General features: G+C 30.0%; 1 protein-coding gene across 2 annotated transcripts in view; it reads right to left on the bottom strand.

The window, feature by feature from the left end:
• Positions 1-743: 743 nt before the first annotated feature.
• LOC143041908 (sodium- and chloride-dependent taurine transporter-like) overlaps positions 744-16,998 on the bottom strand; it is a 34,406-nt gene continuing 18,151 nt past the window's right edge. For both annotated transcript variants that reach the window (XM_076214044.1, XM_076214045.1), the window contains exons 5-14: positions 15,202-15,334; positions 14,148-14,282; positions 13,781-13,884; positions 12,459-12,583; positions 11,578-11,690; positions 10,019-10,156; positions 9,049-9,148; positions 5,866-5,987; positions 3,644-3,823; positions 744-3,294 (exon numbers count right to left, since the gene is read on the bottom strand). In XM_076214044.1, coding sequence (XP_076070159.1) covers positions 3,100-3,294; positions 3,644-3,823; positions 5,866-5,987; positions 9,049-9,148; positions 10,019-10,156; positions 11,578-11,690; positions 12,459-12,583; positions 13,781-13,884; positions 14,148-14,282; positions 15,202-15,334 — 1,345 coding nt within the window. In that variant the 3' untranslated portion in view covers positions 744-3,099. The remainder of the gene's footprint in view (positions 3,295-3,643; positions 3,824-5,865; positions 5,988-9,048; positions 9,149-10,018; positions 10,157-11,577; positions 11,691-12,458; positions 12,584-13,780; positions 13,885-14,147; positions 14,283-15,201; positions 15,335-16,998) is intronic.

The following is a 16,998-nucleotide window of genomic DNA, read 5'->3' as shown; positions in this document are numbered from 1 at the left end:
GACGTCTGATTTTTAGAAACCAGCATTATTCGTTCATTTTTTTTAATATAAATAAGGCCGTTAGTTTTCTCGTTTGCAATGCTTTACATTGTCATATCGGGGCTTTTTATAGCTGAATTATGCGGTTTTGGCTTTGCTCATTGTTGAAGGCCGTACGATGACCTATGGTTGTTAATTTCTGTGTCATATTGGTCTCGTGGACAGTTGTCTCATTGGCAATCATACCACATCTTCTTTTTTATATAATAAGTGTTCTCCTTTATCACCAATTGTGTTGAATTCAACAAAACAATTCTGCAAACTTTGATCTAAATTATGTTTTGCTGTCAGTTATTATGATTTCCAATCAAGTTATATTAAACTGTTTCTGATCTAATACCGACAATATGAAGTTATACGAACACGTGCTTAGATACAATTGAGAAAAGAAAAGGGGAATATGTCAAAGAGACAACAACCCGACCAAAGAGTACAACAGCCGAAGGCCACCAGTCGGTCTACAATGCAGCTAGAAAAATCACGGACCCGTAGGTAGGCATGTGTCAAATATTTATTCAGCTGACAATATATCACTCAAGTTTGAACTTTGAAATCAAAATAAGAACAAGGTCTTCAAAAGTATCAATTTGAAAACGAATCAATACAATACTCATGATTTCCTCACATTCTGCAACTGACCGGGGTCATTTGTAAGTGCAAAGTAAGTATTCGGTACTACTAAAGTAATTAACAATAAAACACAATTACCAACTCATATTTTATTTCAAACAACTTCTTCGATGTCGCTTCTAAAACATTTTACAAGAGAGTTTTGAAAATATGTAAAAGCATGACTTTGAGCATAAAAACTAATAAAACTGAATGACTGATATACAAAAGAGATACCATTTAAATTACGTTTATAACAATAGTATTTTGTTTGTTTTGTAAACAATAACTAAAAGAACAGTGTTAATATTGCTGTTAATTCCTTGTTAATGTACAAAAAAGTCATTTCGGAGATGAAATAAGTCTTCAGACATGGCTTTTGATGGATGCATTGTTAAAACTGAACAGTTTTGTAAAAATAATCAAAACTATTTTATTTCTTACTTCAAATGACTATTATTTTTATTTTTGCCTAAACTTATTGCATTATATTAAACGAGTTTCAAAAATTTGACAAATTATTCTGGATCTGTTCAAATAAGGAATTTCTTATACACATAACTTGTATCATTATGAAAGTTTGATATGTAAACTTTTTAAAAAATATTTTATTCGCATATGATAAAACACATTCTTCGGGCATGCAGAGTATTACAGATTGTTCATATTTATAAATAATTGTCAATGAAACGTGATTCATCATATTTACTACAATTTACATGTTAAACAACTTTCCTGTATTTTAATGACTTGATGAAATACAAAAACACCTTTGACAGAGTTGGTTAAACTGTTTTGAACAGTTCAATACACAAAAAGACCTTAATGAAAAGTGGCAATCATCCACATCTCCTGACTGTTATACGAACGAAAAGCTCAATTGCATTGATTTTATTCGAACAAGTGAATATTTTAATATGCTATACTGATGAGTTCTATCATATGCTTGGATATCCACCTGGTGTGAGCTTAATTTAAAAAAAAACTTAAATAAGAATGGATGAAAATGTTTAGCTTATTATAAGTTAAGTGTGCTGCTTGATAGTCGTTTTGGTAAATTAGAAAAGTCATTAACGTCCGATATCAAAACAAAGATAAAATTATGATGACTTTTTACTGCAACTTTCAATCTTTCTTCCAAAAAGAAAAAAAAGATCATTTTAACCTTTTTTGTTTTATATTTGCACATCCTTGAAAAAAAGAATATTTTTTATTAAAAAAAAGCATCAGGTATAGCAATTACTTATTTTTGTTCAACACAGAGGGTAATATGTTAATGTTGAATTACAAAATGATAAAAAAAAATAATAAAAGTATTAAAAACATAAAAATCTCCTGTATGGTATTGGAATGTATAAATGATTATCTAGTGAAAATGGGTGAACATTTATAAATCTCATACAAATACATCAGATCTTCTTCCATAATTACTCTCTGTCATAATGATATATTGTAGGACAACTAAAATAGAGACATTATCATTTCTAAGTAGGAAAATTAAAATAGAATTATTATCATTTATAGTGGGACAACTAAAATAGAAATAGTACAATGTGATAAAGTATGAAATGTCAAACATCATTATTTACAGCATGCCCTTAAATAAGTTAATAAATGGCAATGAAAGTAAATGGAGATATTTAAAAACGTTACTGACCTTGACATTTCGTTATCCCAAATTAATTTATAATATTTTTCAATGTTAAAAGTATATCAAATATTAGATAAATATCACAATAACCTTAGAAAGACACATTTATACCATACAAGGTTACATTGATGTTGGGAATATAAAAAAAGATCAAGTTAAAACATATAAAATAACAATGTAATGATGATAACCTTTAATTTCTCATGGACAAATCAGAAGTCCTCCAAGATAGGTTACAAATCGTATCAGCATGAAAAAGTAAAATGAAAAGTGCTGCATAATCCCTAAGATATATGTAAGACAATTTGGTGGAAGCTGTCTACATATTTGTAAATACATTTTTGACACGATAAAATATCATTGATGTTTTTGTTTACACTTTCCTGAACACTATGAGCAAAATCCTGATCATCCTTACTGGTATAGTTTCATGTTTAATTGGTCATTATCAATTGATCAATTAAAAGTTAATTCTGAAAATATTTGTTTATGATTTCAGAAGTAAAACTTCTAAAAATCTATTATCCTTTGTAACGCTACTGATCTATCTTGAACAGCTTATTTTGTTATTCATACATGCCTTGATGGCAGTCTGATGACTAAGTCAGAATAAGGATTACTATTCCAAATAAAACCCAAAGATTTAAATTCTAAGTAAAACACAGAGATTCGAATCCCAAGTAAAACCTAAAGATTAAAATCCCAAGTAAAACCTAATACATCACAATTATTTCTTTCATTTACACTTCTATCATAAAACTGAAAAGAAGTTCCAACACAATATAAAAACTGCAATGTTATCAAACATTTGAGTCTTTTTGTAAGAATTTTTCATACTCCATGCTATTGGAGAGAAGTGTTGGCTCTGTATTTGAAGATGTGGCAATATGACTTTCTATTTCTCCTTCGTCATCTATAACACATATTTTACTCATATCTTCTCCTTCTCTTATCTGGTGTCTTTGCAAGCGTGGCATTGTGGTAATGACAAAACGCTGAAAAGTAGTTAAACAATATAAGCAATATTTTTTTTCAATACAAACTAACGTGGAAGGCGAAGTATTCTAAATAGATAATCACCCAAAAGAGATTCTGACTTTACTTCATTTTTCCTTGATTTCATACTTTTGTAAGTGACTATGATCTCCTGAATTATTGACTAATTCATACTTTTTTTCATAAAAGAATACAGAAAAGGTTTTATTCGCTTATGGATCTTCCAAATTAATAGAATTTTCTAAATAAAATAGAAAAAAATATAAAAGAATAAAATAATGATAGATCATATACATGTTTCTATATACATGCTTTTATAAAATATGCTAAGAAGAAAAACAACCATACTTCTCTCAATGTTCCTGGTGTCTGGAGAAGTCTAACGATGAAAACTATTGGCACCCATATCACTGAACTTAAGGCCAATATCCAACCAACTCCAATAGCCCATGAAGGATACTGGTATGTGAGGCTCTTTCTCTTGTAGTCCAACTCAGAATAACTTATAGCTCCAACTATAAATATAATCTGAAATAAAATGATGATTTTTATTGTTAAATCATGTCTGCATGCTTCTTAATGCAAAATTTAGTTGTTATAAACTATCTATTTATATGTATTTGACATATTCTATTTCAATTTCTTGCTTGTATCATAGACATGATTCTCCCATTGTTTCAAAAAGCGTCTCTTCTTTATGATTTATTTAAATTCAAAACGCTTTGAAATTGTTAAGCAATGGAAACAAATGAGGCATCATTTTGAATTGGAGTTATCTTTCTTTGTCAAGAACTGTATCCGTCTAGCAGCGACTATAGGATTTTGATTGCACTTTATACAATCTTTACCCCTTAACGTTTTCACCAAGAATAATTCAAGGGAACATCATAAACCTGTATAATAATCATAGGTATTATGTATATTACTCTACAGTAAATTCAGAAATCCCATCTGTCAATGTAATTACAATTTCATGGAATTTTATACCATTGCCATACAAGTGAGTGGTTTAGCTACCTGTAATATTAGGTTTAACCTCCCAATTTTCTTCTCAAGAAAATGCATATACCAAGTCAGGAATATGAAAGTTGTTATTCATTCGTTTGACGTGTTTAAGCTTTTGAATTTGTCATTTGATTACGGATTACACAAATATGTCAAGTTAATATTTTCATAACTGCTTGCTTGTCTAGTTAAGACACATTGATAATTATATTCATACGATTCTTAAGCCCAACCAATGATGTTGCTCCATCTAAGGAATCAATCAAAAGGACACTATTTATCTACCAACATATATAACTTTTGTCTCTACTTTGTCGTACTGCAAACAATCTTGCTGCAGAAAACATAACTTTTCAATCATTTTGTTGTTTTTGAAACCAGTAATACACATTACCTTCTAGTACTGTATTGTTTGAAAGTGTTAATATAACGGAATTATGATTGTATCCTTGTGGTTGCCCTAAAGGAAACTTACTTGGCATAAACAATTCTATTGTACGTTATTGGTTAAAGATCATTATGAATCGCATGAAAAATTTGTCAAGTGACGTTCAATAACCAATAGTAATTGATGTATACGAAAATTCTAAGTAGAATTTGAAGAATTTATTGATAAAAACCTCCTATTTTGGATAACAATAGCTTTTGATAAAATAACATCTTTCCGAGTACTTCATTCGATTTGAAACAATTAGTCAATCAAACCCTTAAACGTAAGGATGGAAGATATCAAAAGTACATCCAAACTTATAAGTTACCAAGAAAAACATACATCCCCTGTTGAAAACAGCGACAAGAAAAACAATAGTCTACTTAAGTTAACCATTTTAGCTTCATACAATCTTAACCAATACATTATAACAGATCAAAAGCAAAACCAAATAGCTATCATATAGATCGCCTTTATATTCTTTAGTCCATTTCGTCATTAAGGCAAAAACTAATATCCTTTATTAGATGAGATAATTAAATACTATGGATGATATAGAAAAATCGATCCTCTATATTTCAGCTTGCTCTTTTTGTATTGTTACAGAAACAAATAAGATCAAACAAATGTTGTGGTCTAAACGTAAATGAAATGTTGTATATCCTTGGTTATTGTTGGATTGGAGCTGGTTTTGTTAGCATCTTTTTGATGTTTTTATTTTGTATGGATTTTTTTTTATTATTTCTATGGAAAGATTCATTTGGTTCGCTATAAGACGAGATAATAAGATTTGATGTTGATGGTAAATCATAAGTTCTTTTTTTAATGTTTTCTATAACAGCTTTATATAATTCTGGTGTTGAAATTCGCATCGAAAGGGTTAAATTAAATTGTGTATGTTATAGACCTTTACCCCAAATCTCTTTTATTCATAAAAACAAATGTTACGACTACGGGAATTACAATGTTATTTTTCAGGCTTATAATATTTGAGTAAAGAAACATTGCTTATCTATAAAACAATAATTTGTATTCACCAAATGCCTACAAATATTTCTGTTAAAACAGTAGTAAATATCATCTACAATATATCAAACCCTCTTGACATCTACAGAATAATTAATTGCATATTTACCATGCTGAAAAGGGGAGTGAAGATCGCCCACATGTACTTCATCACTTTCATAAGTCGACTCATGAAGGGTGACAATTTGTATCCAAACATCATTTGAAGGTTGTCATAGAAACGATTAACACCTATAAAAACAAGAAAATGAACCCAATAAACAGACGCAGATAAAAAATAACATTTAATTACAAAGGTCAAATGGAATCGTTACGTCACGTCAGCATGTTTTATCATTCAGAAAGTATTGGCAACATATTGTTTTCTAATGACATAATTATAAAACATTCTCTGTTGTGTTAATATATTTTTGGTTGGCGATGAATCACTGGCACACATCAGCATATTTCAATCTTCATAAACTGTCAGGTTGAAAAAATAAAAATTTGAAGTTTATCTTCTCAAAAATGACAAACATATATGTATAAAAATAACTTAAAGTGAATGATTGTTAAATTGGCATTTTTACTCATTTTTCTTCGTAAACAATATTAATTACAATTTACACTTAAATTGCAACCTGCTAACGTGACGTATTGAGCATGCTTTTATACAAACCAAAGGAATATATGATTTAAAGACAATATTAAATTGAAAGGTCAAGTTAATTTTAGAACTATCGTTGGTGTCATTCCGGAAAACAACAGAGGACCCAGTTCATCAGGAAATATCATTTTTTTTTATGAATTTTTTTTTCATCTGAAAATATGGGAAATCACATCTCCCTGGGAAAAACTCATTATGAATAGAATAGAATATTCATTATGTATGACCATATTTTATAATATTTAATGAATATGTTTATGAATGAATTTAAAGGTTTGACCATTTGAAATTATTCTACACAAACATTTATACATTACCGAAATAAAAGGTGTTTATGCCCGTCAATTTTTTATGATGCTATTTTCAAAGGTTTGAATGCTAGTGTATTTGTAACATACTCTTTTATTCTTAAACATTTAAGTTGGAAATAAATTCTGATTACGATGTTCATCTTGGTAATTCGGGAAGCAAATATTTCAATGGAAATCTCGGATATTAAATGGGGCGCATTGCAAATTACAAAGATTACATAGGCAAGGGAAATACACATTATATTTGGAAAAAAATAATGTGCATGCATGCAACATTCAATACTCATTGTTTAACAATCTCATAATTTACTAGTTACAATGTTAATTCTTATTCTATATAAAATTTGTGCTCTCTCGTAGTCTCTCATTCTCTCTAAAAAATATGAATATTGCTAAAGAAATGTGTATATAATACACTAAAGAAGAAACACAGTTGTGGTTATATATATATATTTGCGTTGTACTTTTAAACAAACATACTTTTTCAATTACCCTTTGAATAAAATATTTTGAAAAAAAAAATGAAATCGGACTTTAACAGCATTAAAACTGCATATAAGAATACTTTAAATATTGCAAGCAACTCTTGATTTTTGACAAATCTGAAACTTAAAGAAAAGTATATTCAAAATACATTATGTATTTGACCTTGGTTATAACAGTTTAAAGGCGTTTTCAAAATAAAAAAATTTTGACTGTCCCAAAGTATTTTCATACTATTCATGTTATAGTACAAACAAGAAAAATGTATTTAAAGATAAAAACAATGACTGTATTTAAAAGGATAAAAATCCAACTAAAAACAAAACATAAAATTATCCAAAATAATCTACTTAGCAGCAACGTAATATGCATCCAGTGAAATGTGTAACAAAAGACTTTCACCTCAGAATTAGTTGTGAAAAAAGTTGAGGTCCTCTTCGGTTACCTTGTTTGTAATTAAAAATAATGATCCTCAAAGTATATAATCTGGATATGTGTCATGCAATAATATAAAAAGTGATGGTGACAAAATGTGAATATCAATAATTATGTCCAGATTTAAATTCAAAACTATATTCAGTTATTTTTTGGTGGTCAAAATGAAAGGTCAAAATGAAATAAGATACAAGTTTCAACCAATTTATTCATCAAAGAAGTAAGATTTTTGTCTTATTTCAGGCAAACCTGAACACACGAAATGGAAACAATTGAAATATTACACAAGGCAACATCATACCAATGACATACTGGGCAACCTTTATTGGTTGTTGTTTTACATAAGGAAACTGCAAAGGACAATGTGGTGACATAACAACTCAACTCAAGACAATGCATTTTTAAAAGGACATTCCTGTTTATGCATCGATCTTGGGTTGTTAGATAGTTGTAACATAGAGATACAAAAACCCTTCAATAAACATGTAGACATCTTTTTTTAAAACTTTTTCCATTTCATACTGTGAATAAAAGTAGAACCTACACGTAAGCGCAATCATTTAGGACGGATGTTGTGACCAGACCAATCATATAATAATTTTCAAAATCTAAATATTGGATGCAGTAAATACTTCTGAAAACAAATTTATTATACAGGGTGACGATCATACTGAAAGGAAACACTTATTATAATGGGTGGACATATTCGTAGGTGTTCAAATATAAACATGTAACTTATTAAAGTCTTGTGAATATATCTGAAAAAAAGCCAAACAGAACCTCGATGTTAGTATAAGCACAAAAAAAAAAGAAATTGCACCTAACTGTTACTCTTTCATTCTTCTTTCGCTCATACATAGTAATATTCACACATATTATATATTCAAATCATTGTATCCCTTTGGTTCAGGTTAAACATAAAATAAACTGGCGAAATGGGTAACTTTTGAAATGTGGCCGAAAGAGGAATGCCTTAGCTAGATATAATTTTTGAGTCCCATCTTCAAATGGTTAAAAGCTCTTTGGAATATTAAATTCCTGCAAATGGAGTCAAGTCGTCTACAAAGAGGGGATTGATTTTTAATACACAAATGATAATGCAGACTCAGGTGCATAATATGTTCTTCAAAAATTATATCTTTTTACTGAACCAAAGGGATGTAGAGGGCAAATAAATCACACATTATTCAATACTTACAGTAAAACTGGTTAATTACCTTGGGAAAGGGGGCGGCGGGCGAAATGGGTATATTTGAAGAAGGAGGAAAATAAATGTTGCCGCCTTTTAAAGAGATCCTTCAAGTTGGATGCCAAATGTTGTGAATGTTTAGAAAAAAAATCATTGAAAAAAAATTAAAATTATCTGGGTATGGGGAATTTTGGAATGTAAGAAGGATCCCTTTCTCAGGAAACATACCGTAGATGTAAGCTACCACCACACACTCGAAGAAGGTCATTACAAGAACAATTCTGCTGGCCGCATAGTAGTCGAATAACTGAAATACATACATTCCGCCCTAATAGGACGGAATAATCCTTTAGTCAAAGAAAAGTATTATCTTATTCAAGAAAAGGCAACATTACATGCTTTGTTATAGAAAGGGGATGTTTTCAAATAACAAAAATTTGAAGGATTTAAAAAAATGTTCTGAAATCAAATATATGGGATTGTACTTACCATTAAATTATATCAAATTAAATGATATTAATAGTGATTTATACTGTCACTTTATTGAAGTTACATAGTACTTCAAGAAAGGATTATATTTGATACTTAATTTTATTTCTAAATAGCTTAAATTTTTATTTTATGAATCAAGGAAAGAAACGGGTTATTAAAATGTGCCTTTCCTCCCTTTAAATAACTACTGCATACTGTTACAAATATATAACATCAGCATATAGTAATGATATTTAAACATGCAATAAAAGAGAACAATATTAGAATATAGCATTGAAAGGATTTGTCCTTTGAATGACTTAAGTTTTCTTTGATCATCCTGTTAAATCATTGACTTTTTAAATTGGTCTTTTCCATTATCTATTCACGATAAAAGTGACGAATTCTAAGCAGGTGTGTCGTCTGCATGCATAATCAGCATGACCTAATTATATGCAACATCTTATATAGATCAGTAATATCGATCAAAAATGTGTAATAAATATCCATTCAAATGATGATTTCATACAGACATACTTCCATTCGTTTAATTATGTGGGATTTTATATTACATGGCATTTTAACCTGTATTTATGGATGTAATATGAAAGTCGTCCATTTGCTGCAGATATGTAAACCTTCCATTTAGATTTATGATTTATGAATCCTGTCTGCAGGAGGAAGGAACTATTTCAATGAATATACTGTCAATTGACGTTATATTTACCTCTGTAACCATGGATAACCCAATAAAAAAGCAGAAGATGCAAACGCATCCAATGAAAATTTCCCTCCTTTTTCCTCTTCTCAGCTGATTAGGGAAGTAGTCGACAATTGCTGTTACAAAACCTTCTACACCTACAAACTGAAGAAAACATTTCGTATATTAGCACCCTATTTAATACGATTCAGTTGCATTTATTGAGAGAATGAATCTTGTGCAATTATAGCAAATTTAATAACATTAATTATCTAAAGAAAAAAAAAGAGTGCACACGCTGAAATGTCTCGCCTTCTTTACCATGTTTACTAATTATTGATATTATGTTGATAGACCTAAATATAAAGCTTTATTACAACTGTCGCATAAACTCAACATTAACCAAGAAAACGAAACATTGATCAATGAACCATGAAAATGAGGTCAAGGTCAGATGAACCATGCCAGGCAGACATGTACAACTAACAATTCTTTAATACAACAAATATAGTTGACCTATTGCTTATAAATTAAGAAAAACAGACAAAAACACAAACACTTAACACTTAGCAATGGACCGCGAAAATGAGGTCAAGGTCAAATAAAACCTGCGTAACAGACATATAGATCATAAAATATTTTCATACACCAAATATAGTTGACCTAATGAATAAAGTATTAGAAAAATAGACCAAAACTCAAAAACTTAACTTTGACCACTGTAACCATGAAAATGAGGTCAAGGTCAGATGACACCTGTCAGCTAGACATGTACACCTTACAATCATTCCATACACCAAATATAGTAGACCTATTGCATATAGTATAAGAAAAACAGACCAAAACCCAAAAACTTAACTATAACCACTGAACCATGAAAATGAGGTCAAGGTCAGATGACACCTACCAGTTGGACATGTACACCTTACAGTCCTTCCATACACCGAATATACTAGACCTATTGCTTATAGTATCTGAGATATGGACTTGACCACCAAAACTTAACCTTGTTCACTGATCCATGAAATGAGGTCGAGGTCAAGTGAAAACTGTCTGACGGGCATGAGAACCTTGCAAGGTACGCACATACCAAATATAGTTATCCAATTACTTATAATAAGAGAGAATTTAACATTACAAAAAATCTTAACTTTTTTTTCAAGTAGTCACTGAACCATGAAAATGAGGTCAAGGACATTGGACATGTGACTGTCGGAAACTTTGTAACATGAGGCATCTATATACAAAGTATGAAGCATCCAGCTCTTTCACCTTCTAAAATATAAACCTTTTAAGAAGTTAGCTAACGCCGCCGCCGCCGGATCACTATCCCTATGTCGAGCTTTCTGCAACAAAAGTTGCAGGCTCGACAATAAAACTACAATTCAATCATCAAAAAACGTACAGTTCATTAACTACTTTGAAACACTACACTCTCAATTAATTTTGGTAAAAATTGTTTTAAATTACCAAATTAATCAAGACTTTTAACAAGAAGGCAAAGCAATATCTATTTTCCTTTCTTGGTTTTTGTTTCAGAACTAGGTATGAACAGGAACATTCATTGTTGATATAAAATTAATTACCTGACTATCAAGTCCAAGAAGTAAAATCATCACGAAGAACAAGACTGACCAGAATGGAGCGGCAGGCATCTGTGCAACAGCTTCTGGATATGCAATGAATGCCAATCCAGGACCTTTAATGAAATAATGTATAACTATTACAATCTATTCAAGAAGCCATCAGTCATTTATATTTCAGTTTCCTACTAATTCTGTACTTTCGTGACAAAAAAATGGAACCATTGGGCCTTGACTTCATGTTAGACATACAAAAAGACAATGTTTACAATTGACAGCTGTTGAAAAAGTGGGATTATTCACAGCGAATCTTTATACACAAATCATTTGAACGCACTTGTTTGTGCGTTCATTGGTACAGTTTGAAACTGTTGTCGATTCCAGCGCCACTGATGATTCATTTGAAGTCTAAACGTGTCTGTCATACTAATGTATTTCCTTGGTATCTACGATGATGTATGTTTTACACCAATAATCTATGGATAATAATTTAATAACAAAATAAGCACATATCATACTTTCTTTCTAAAATTTGTTCATTTCTACTTTCTTATCAATAGTAAACGTTTTTTTATTTATTTTCTTCAGCGTACAATCGTGGTTGTACGGTTCTGTATCAATTATAGAAAACATAACAAACAAAACAGGAATGAGTTGCCATTCACCTTTAATAACCATGAACTTTTTGTTTGTTTGCTTCATTCTATTTATTGTTCATTATAGCTAGCAAAAAATATAGCTACAAACTGTTTACAGATTGGACAGCATTCACAACGAGCGATAAATGATCATATGATTTACTACGTTGCCCTGTAATTGTATAAATGTATAACCTACTGATAATAAATAACATTTTTTAGCTTATTATCAACACATATGCATACCAGATTCAGCAACATCAGCAATTGAAACTCCTTGTCGTTTAGCCATGAACCCGAGTACAGAAAATATGACTAGACCAGCCAACAAGGAAGTAAAACTATTGATACAGGAAAATATAATCGAATCCCTGAAAGTAAAAAACATTGAATGCAAATCAGAATGCAATGCTAAATTTTGGTTTAGAAATCGAAAGTATTCCACATTTTTGTTTATGCTGAACAACATCATAGGATTACCTGAAGTATTGATTGCTTCTGAAAATGTGGTAAATAATACTTATGAAAGAAAACTAAAAGTTCGTGTTTTTAGGTGAATATAATAAGCTTTAAATTATTGATGAAGATATCCGTGTATAGGAAAAAAGACTAAATGCAGAATAATTATACAAATAATCATATCATTTAAACAAGCTATTACAAGTTGTAGTGAAGTTGATCGTCCTTAGTGTTGATTTTAAGTGGTGATTAAAGCAGGGTCAGAAAGCACTACAATTTACACATTATCAGGCAGAGTAACTTTATCAATACTAATTTTTCCCATTTAATATGATAAATAGTTTTAGAATTGATTTTTTCTTGCTTGGGGAAAAAATATCGATAATGTTCCATTATAAAATTGCCAAAGCAGTACGCAGTTTTTGTTTACTTGATTTGTAAGCTCCTATTGTAAGATAATTGACAAACTAAACATTCCTTTTAAGAGAACATAATAAACTATTGAATACCAAGAATAAAGCTCCATATATACCCACTTCAGTTGTATAACAAAACATAATTCTATCTCTATAAATCGCAAATGAAATGCAACAATAAGCTGGATAAAGACCCCACGAGCAGATACAAAAGACTGTACATATTTACTTAAATACAAGAGATATCATTCATGAGGAAAAATTAGAGGGTTTGAATATTAAACAGATTGTAAAGTATTTCACATGATCACACAAAAGAAAGTGATAAGGTATGAATTTGAAAATACTAAGCAATTATAACTTCCTTCTTAAACCTTTACTACAAATCATCATCAGATATTGCAAGTCCGTCTGACAAATAAACACACGACTAAGATACTTAACAAATGTTCATAAACTTACAATGTTTACAGCATAATTGAAAATAAATCAGGTTAATTGCATTCAAGACACAATACAGTATATGAAAAATAAGTCAGGGCACAAAACAAGATTGATTAGCAGTGCCAAATTTAAAAATATAAGAACGTTTGGTCTTTTAATAAATAAATTTATAAAAAAAAAAACATTATAGAATAACTTTGGTTCTTCATTTGTTTTAACAGTTATCAAAGGATTTAAAACTGCACAAACCTGAAAGCATTGTGGTGGAATTTGTTGTAACTCCCCAAGGCTGTAAGAGTCCCAAGAGCCAATGAATATGTGAATACAATCTGTGTTCCTGCATCCACCCACACCTGAAATTCAACAAAGTGTATAAAGATAAGTAAAAAGCATGTTATTACTAGTCTTGTGTTAGACTGTTTCTGTGAAAAAATTTATTGTGTCTTTTCAAATTAAAAATTAACTGTTGTCTTTTTGAATGTTGCTTTTGTTTTTACTGAACAGAACAGGATCAAATGTGGTGTAATTTCTAATGCTATATCAAAGTTACGGTTTTAATGGTTTTTTTTTACTTTTTTTTTATTGAATTCGTGCATTGACGTACATTAATTCATACCTGTGGGTCGCGTAATTTTGACCAATCAGGAAGTAAATAATATTTCAATCCCAATTCTGCACCATCTAATGTGACCCCTCTGATTAACAATATCAACATAAATATGTAAGGACTAGTAGCGGTGAAATACATAACCTACAATCAATATAAAAAACTGGATAAAGTTAACTGATAAATACCTAGACATAGGTCACATTTTCATGCTTTTCAAAAAAATTCATTTTTATTAAATTATAAGAAACTAAAATCAGAAATGTTTATTGTTTGAATATTAATTTTTACAAATGAAAAATTACACATTTATCAAGTAAAAGTTAAAAAAAATTAACATAATCAAATAATCATCATCTTTTAACTTTAATTTTCGCTTTTAGACAAAGCAATCTTTATTTTTATTGTACTTAAATAAAGGTGGTGATGACATCCAACGTTGGCCTTATCCTGTATTAACAAATAAAAAAGGCAGTTAACATTAAACAAATATGATAGGCAATGTTTTACGTGAATTTGGGGTAACGTTCTCAGAATCAAGGAAAAGCTCCGTATCTCGTATTTCTTCGTTTTTTTTCATGAAGTTGTTTTTCACATGTTTTGAAATAATTGCTGTGTAATTTATTTTCTTGAATACACTAACAGTAGAAGCTCATGGGTAACATCCGACTGTATATTTACAAACATGTCATGCTTTTATCCCTCTAACTAGTATTACAATACAGCTTTCAATGGCTTAATTTCTGTTGACGATTTTTCAACTGATGAGTTGTCTCGTATACCTTTTCCCTATGTAGGTAATACCGATTTTAACCATGAATGCTGGATTAAAAACGTAAGATATACGAATTGCTGACTTCACAGTATAGCAGAACTATTCCCTGAGTTCCTTTACCGACTGCAAATTCACGTGTAACATATGCCTTGTACATGATAGAACATATTTAATCTAACCCATATTCATGCTCCCCAAAAAAATATTGCAAAAAAAATATAAACAGATTCTGTAAATTCTAATGTGTGGGTAGAATCCCCATTTCAGAGGAATCGCCACATAAATCACCTTGCCGGAAGATTTAATGCCCTTCCAAATGCAGAAATACACGATGATCCAGGCTAGTAAAAGGCAGAGGGCTAGGTCCCACTTGATGGCTCCAGGGTGGTCCACACCGCTGGACAGATTCAGCACTTTTCTCCTGAAGAAATGTATTGCTAAGAATAATATGGTTGATTCCGGATCGTCACATCCGGTCACTACTTTGGAACTTCATGTTCATTCACCTATTATCTACCTCAAGTTTAAGTATGCATCCTAGCATTTATTTATGAATGCTTCTGTTTCAAAATTAACAGTACATGTCCCTATAGTACATATATATAAATAATATGCCTTTTGATTCAAAATATCAAAATATGTACCACCACAATATATTTTACCACAAGGACAATGTGCTGCAATGCATATTTCTTGCCTGGACATTGATCCTTATCAGTCAAAGTTGCTGAGGTCCTTCTGCTGTCTGGAGTATGCTAGTGTTCCAAGGAACATTCAATTTTCAGCTTATTTATTTGTGTGACATAACTATGATGATTTCACTACATTTAAAAGTTAAAATATAACTTGGTATTTATATTCCTGACATTTCACAATTTAGATTCTATTTTAAGACTGAACAAAACCAAATACTTGATTAATCCGCTGTTTGTATGATATACATAGTTGTTATTTGGTCAACAGCTGTTTTACTATTTCATAGGAATAAGGATTTATTAAAAAAAAAAATAAACACCAAAAGTTGCATCTGTTGACTACTTCTTTTTGGACATATCTATCTTTTAAAACATTTAACTCACGGATCAACGAAATGATAATTTCTTAAACGATAAATATTACATGGGTCTTTCTCATTGTAAAAACATATTCATGAATGGTCTTGATGTTTTATGTTCAATTACATATACAATACGAAAGATAATGTTAGTACATTACATTAGATATAACGGTTCTTAAATGAAAAATGTAGACCGAATGTTCATCTTAACATAAAAAACATTTTCTTCTTGAATTTGATACTTTCGTAAGTGTGTCTGAAACTTTAATGTAGATTTAGTTTAAGCCAAATTCTTTGGCTGACTAGGGCCCTTAAACAATTTATGATTTTATTGTTTGTATATTTCGTTTATTTATTCAGAGATATAATACAATTAGTCTCTGGTATATTCAAACCTCAAACTTAAAGATTGGATCAGCAAATTCTAGATAATTCATTTCAAACCGTTATGTTAGGATTTATTTTATATTCACCATGACTAAATCGTAAAACTAATGAATCATAAAGAAATGCATAGCCAAGCAAAAAAGAACAAAAAATCTTAAATATTCAGTAAATTTTGAAAGCAATAACTGTGCATTTTGTACAAACTCTATATATTATTACCTTTAAATATGTAAAAGTATAAAGTATTTATATTGAACAATAGATTATAACGCTTTCTGACTATGACATTTTTTAAAGTACATATCCATTTACTATTTCAAACGAATAATAGGTATGCAGATTACATAGACAATGAAAATTACACTCAGCATAGTAACAAGTCGATTTACATGAATAAAATTCAGCTCAACAGTCATTATAGATTAAAATAGTGTGATAACTATTTATTGTATTCATTCCTTTGCCATGTTTACGATTTAAAAATATAGGTTTCAAAGAAATAAAAATATCAACAATTGATACTTTTTATTCGTATGTTTTGACACACATATCTACTAATTCAAACCATTTTTCCTGTGAAACTTTTATGGTTAAACCCTATGATGCAATGCCTTTCGAAGAAAGAAAAAGCTAAGAATACA

This window comes from Mytilus galloprovincialis, chromosome 8, assembly GCF_965363235.1.
Source record: "Mytilus galloprovincialis chromosome 8, xbMytGall1.hap1.1, whole genome shotgun sequence".
Taxonomy (NCBI): domain Eukaryota; kingdom Metazoa; phylum Mollusca; class Bivalvia; order Mytilida; family Mytilidae; genus Mytilus; species Mytilus galloprovincialis.
Note: the sequence above shows the minus strand (reverse complement) of the source record. Positions and strands in the feature narration are given on the sequence as shown.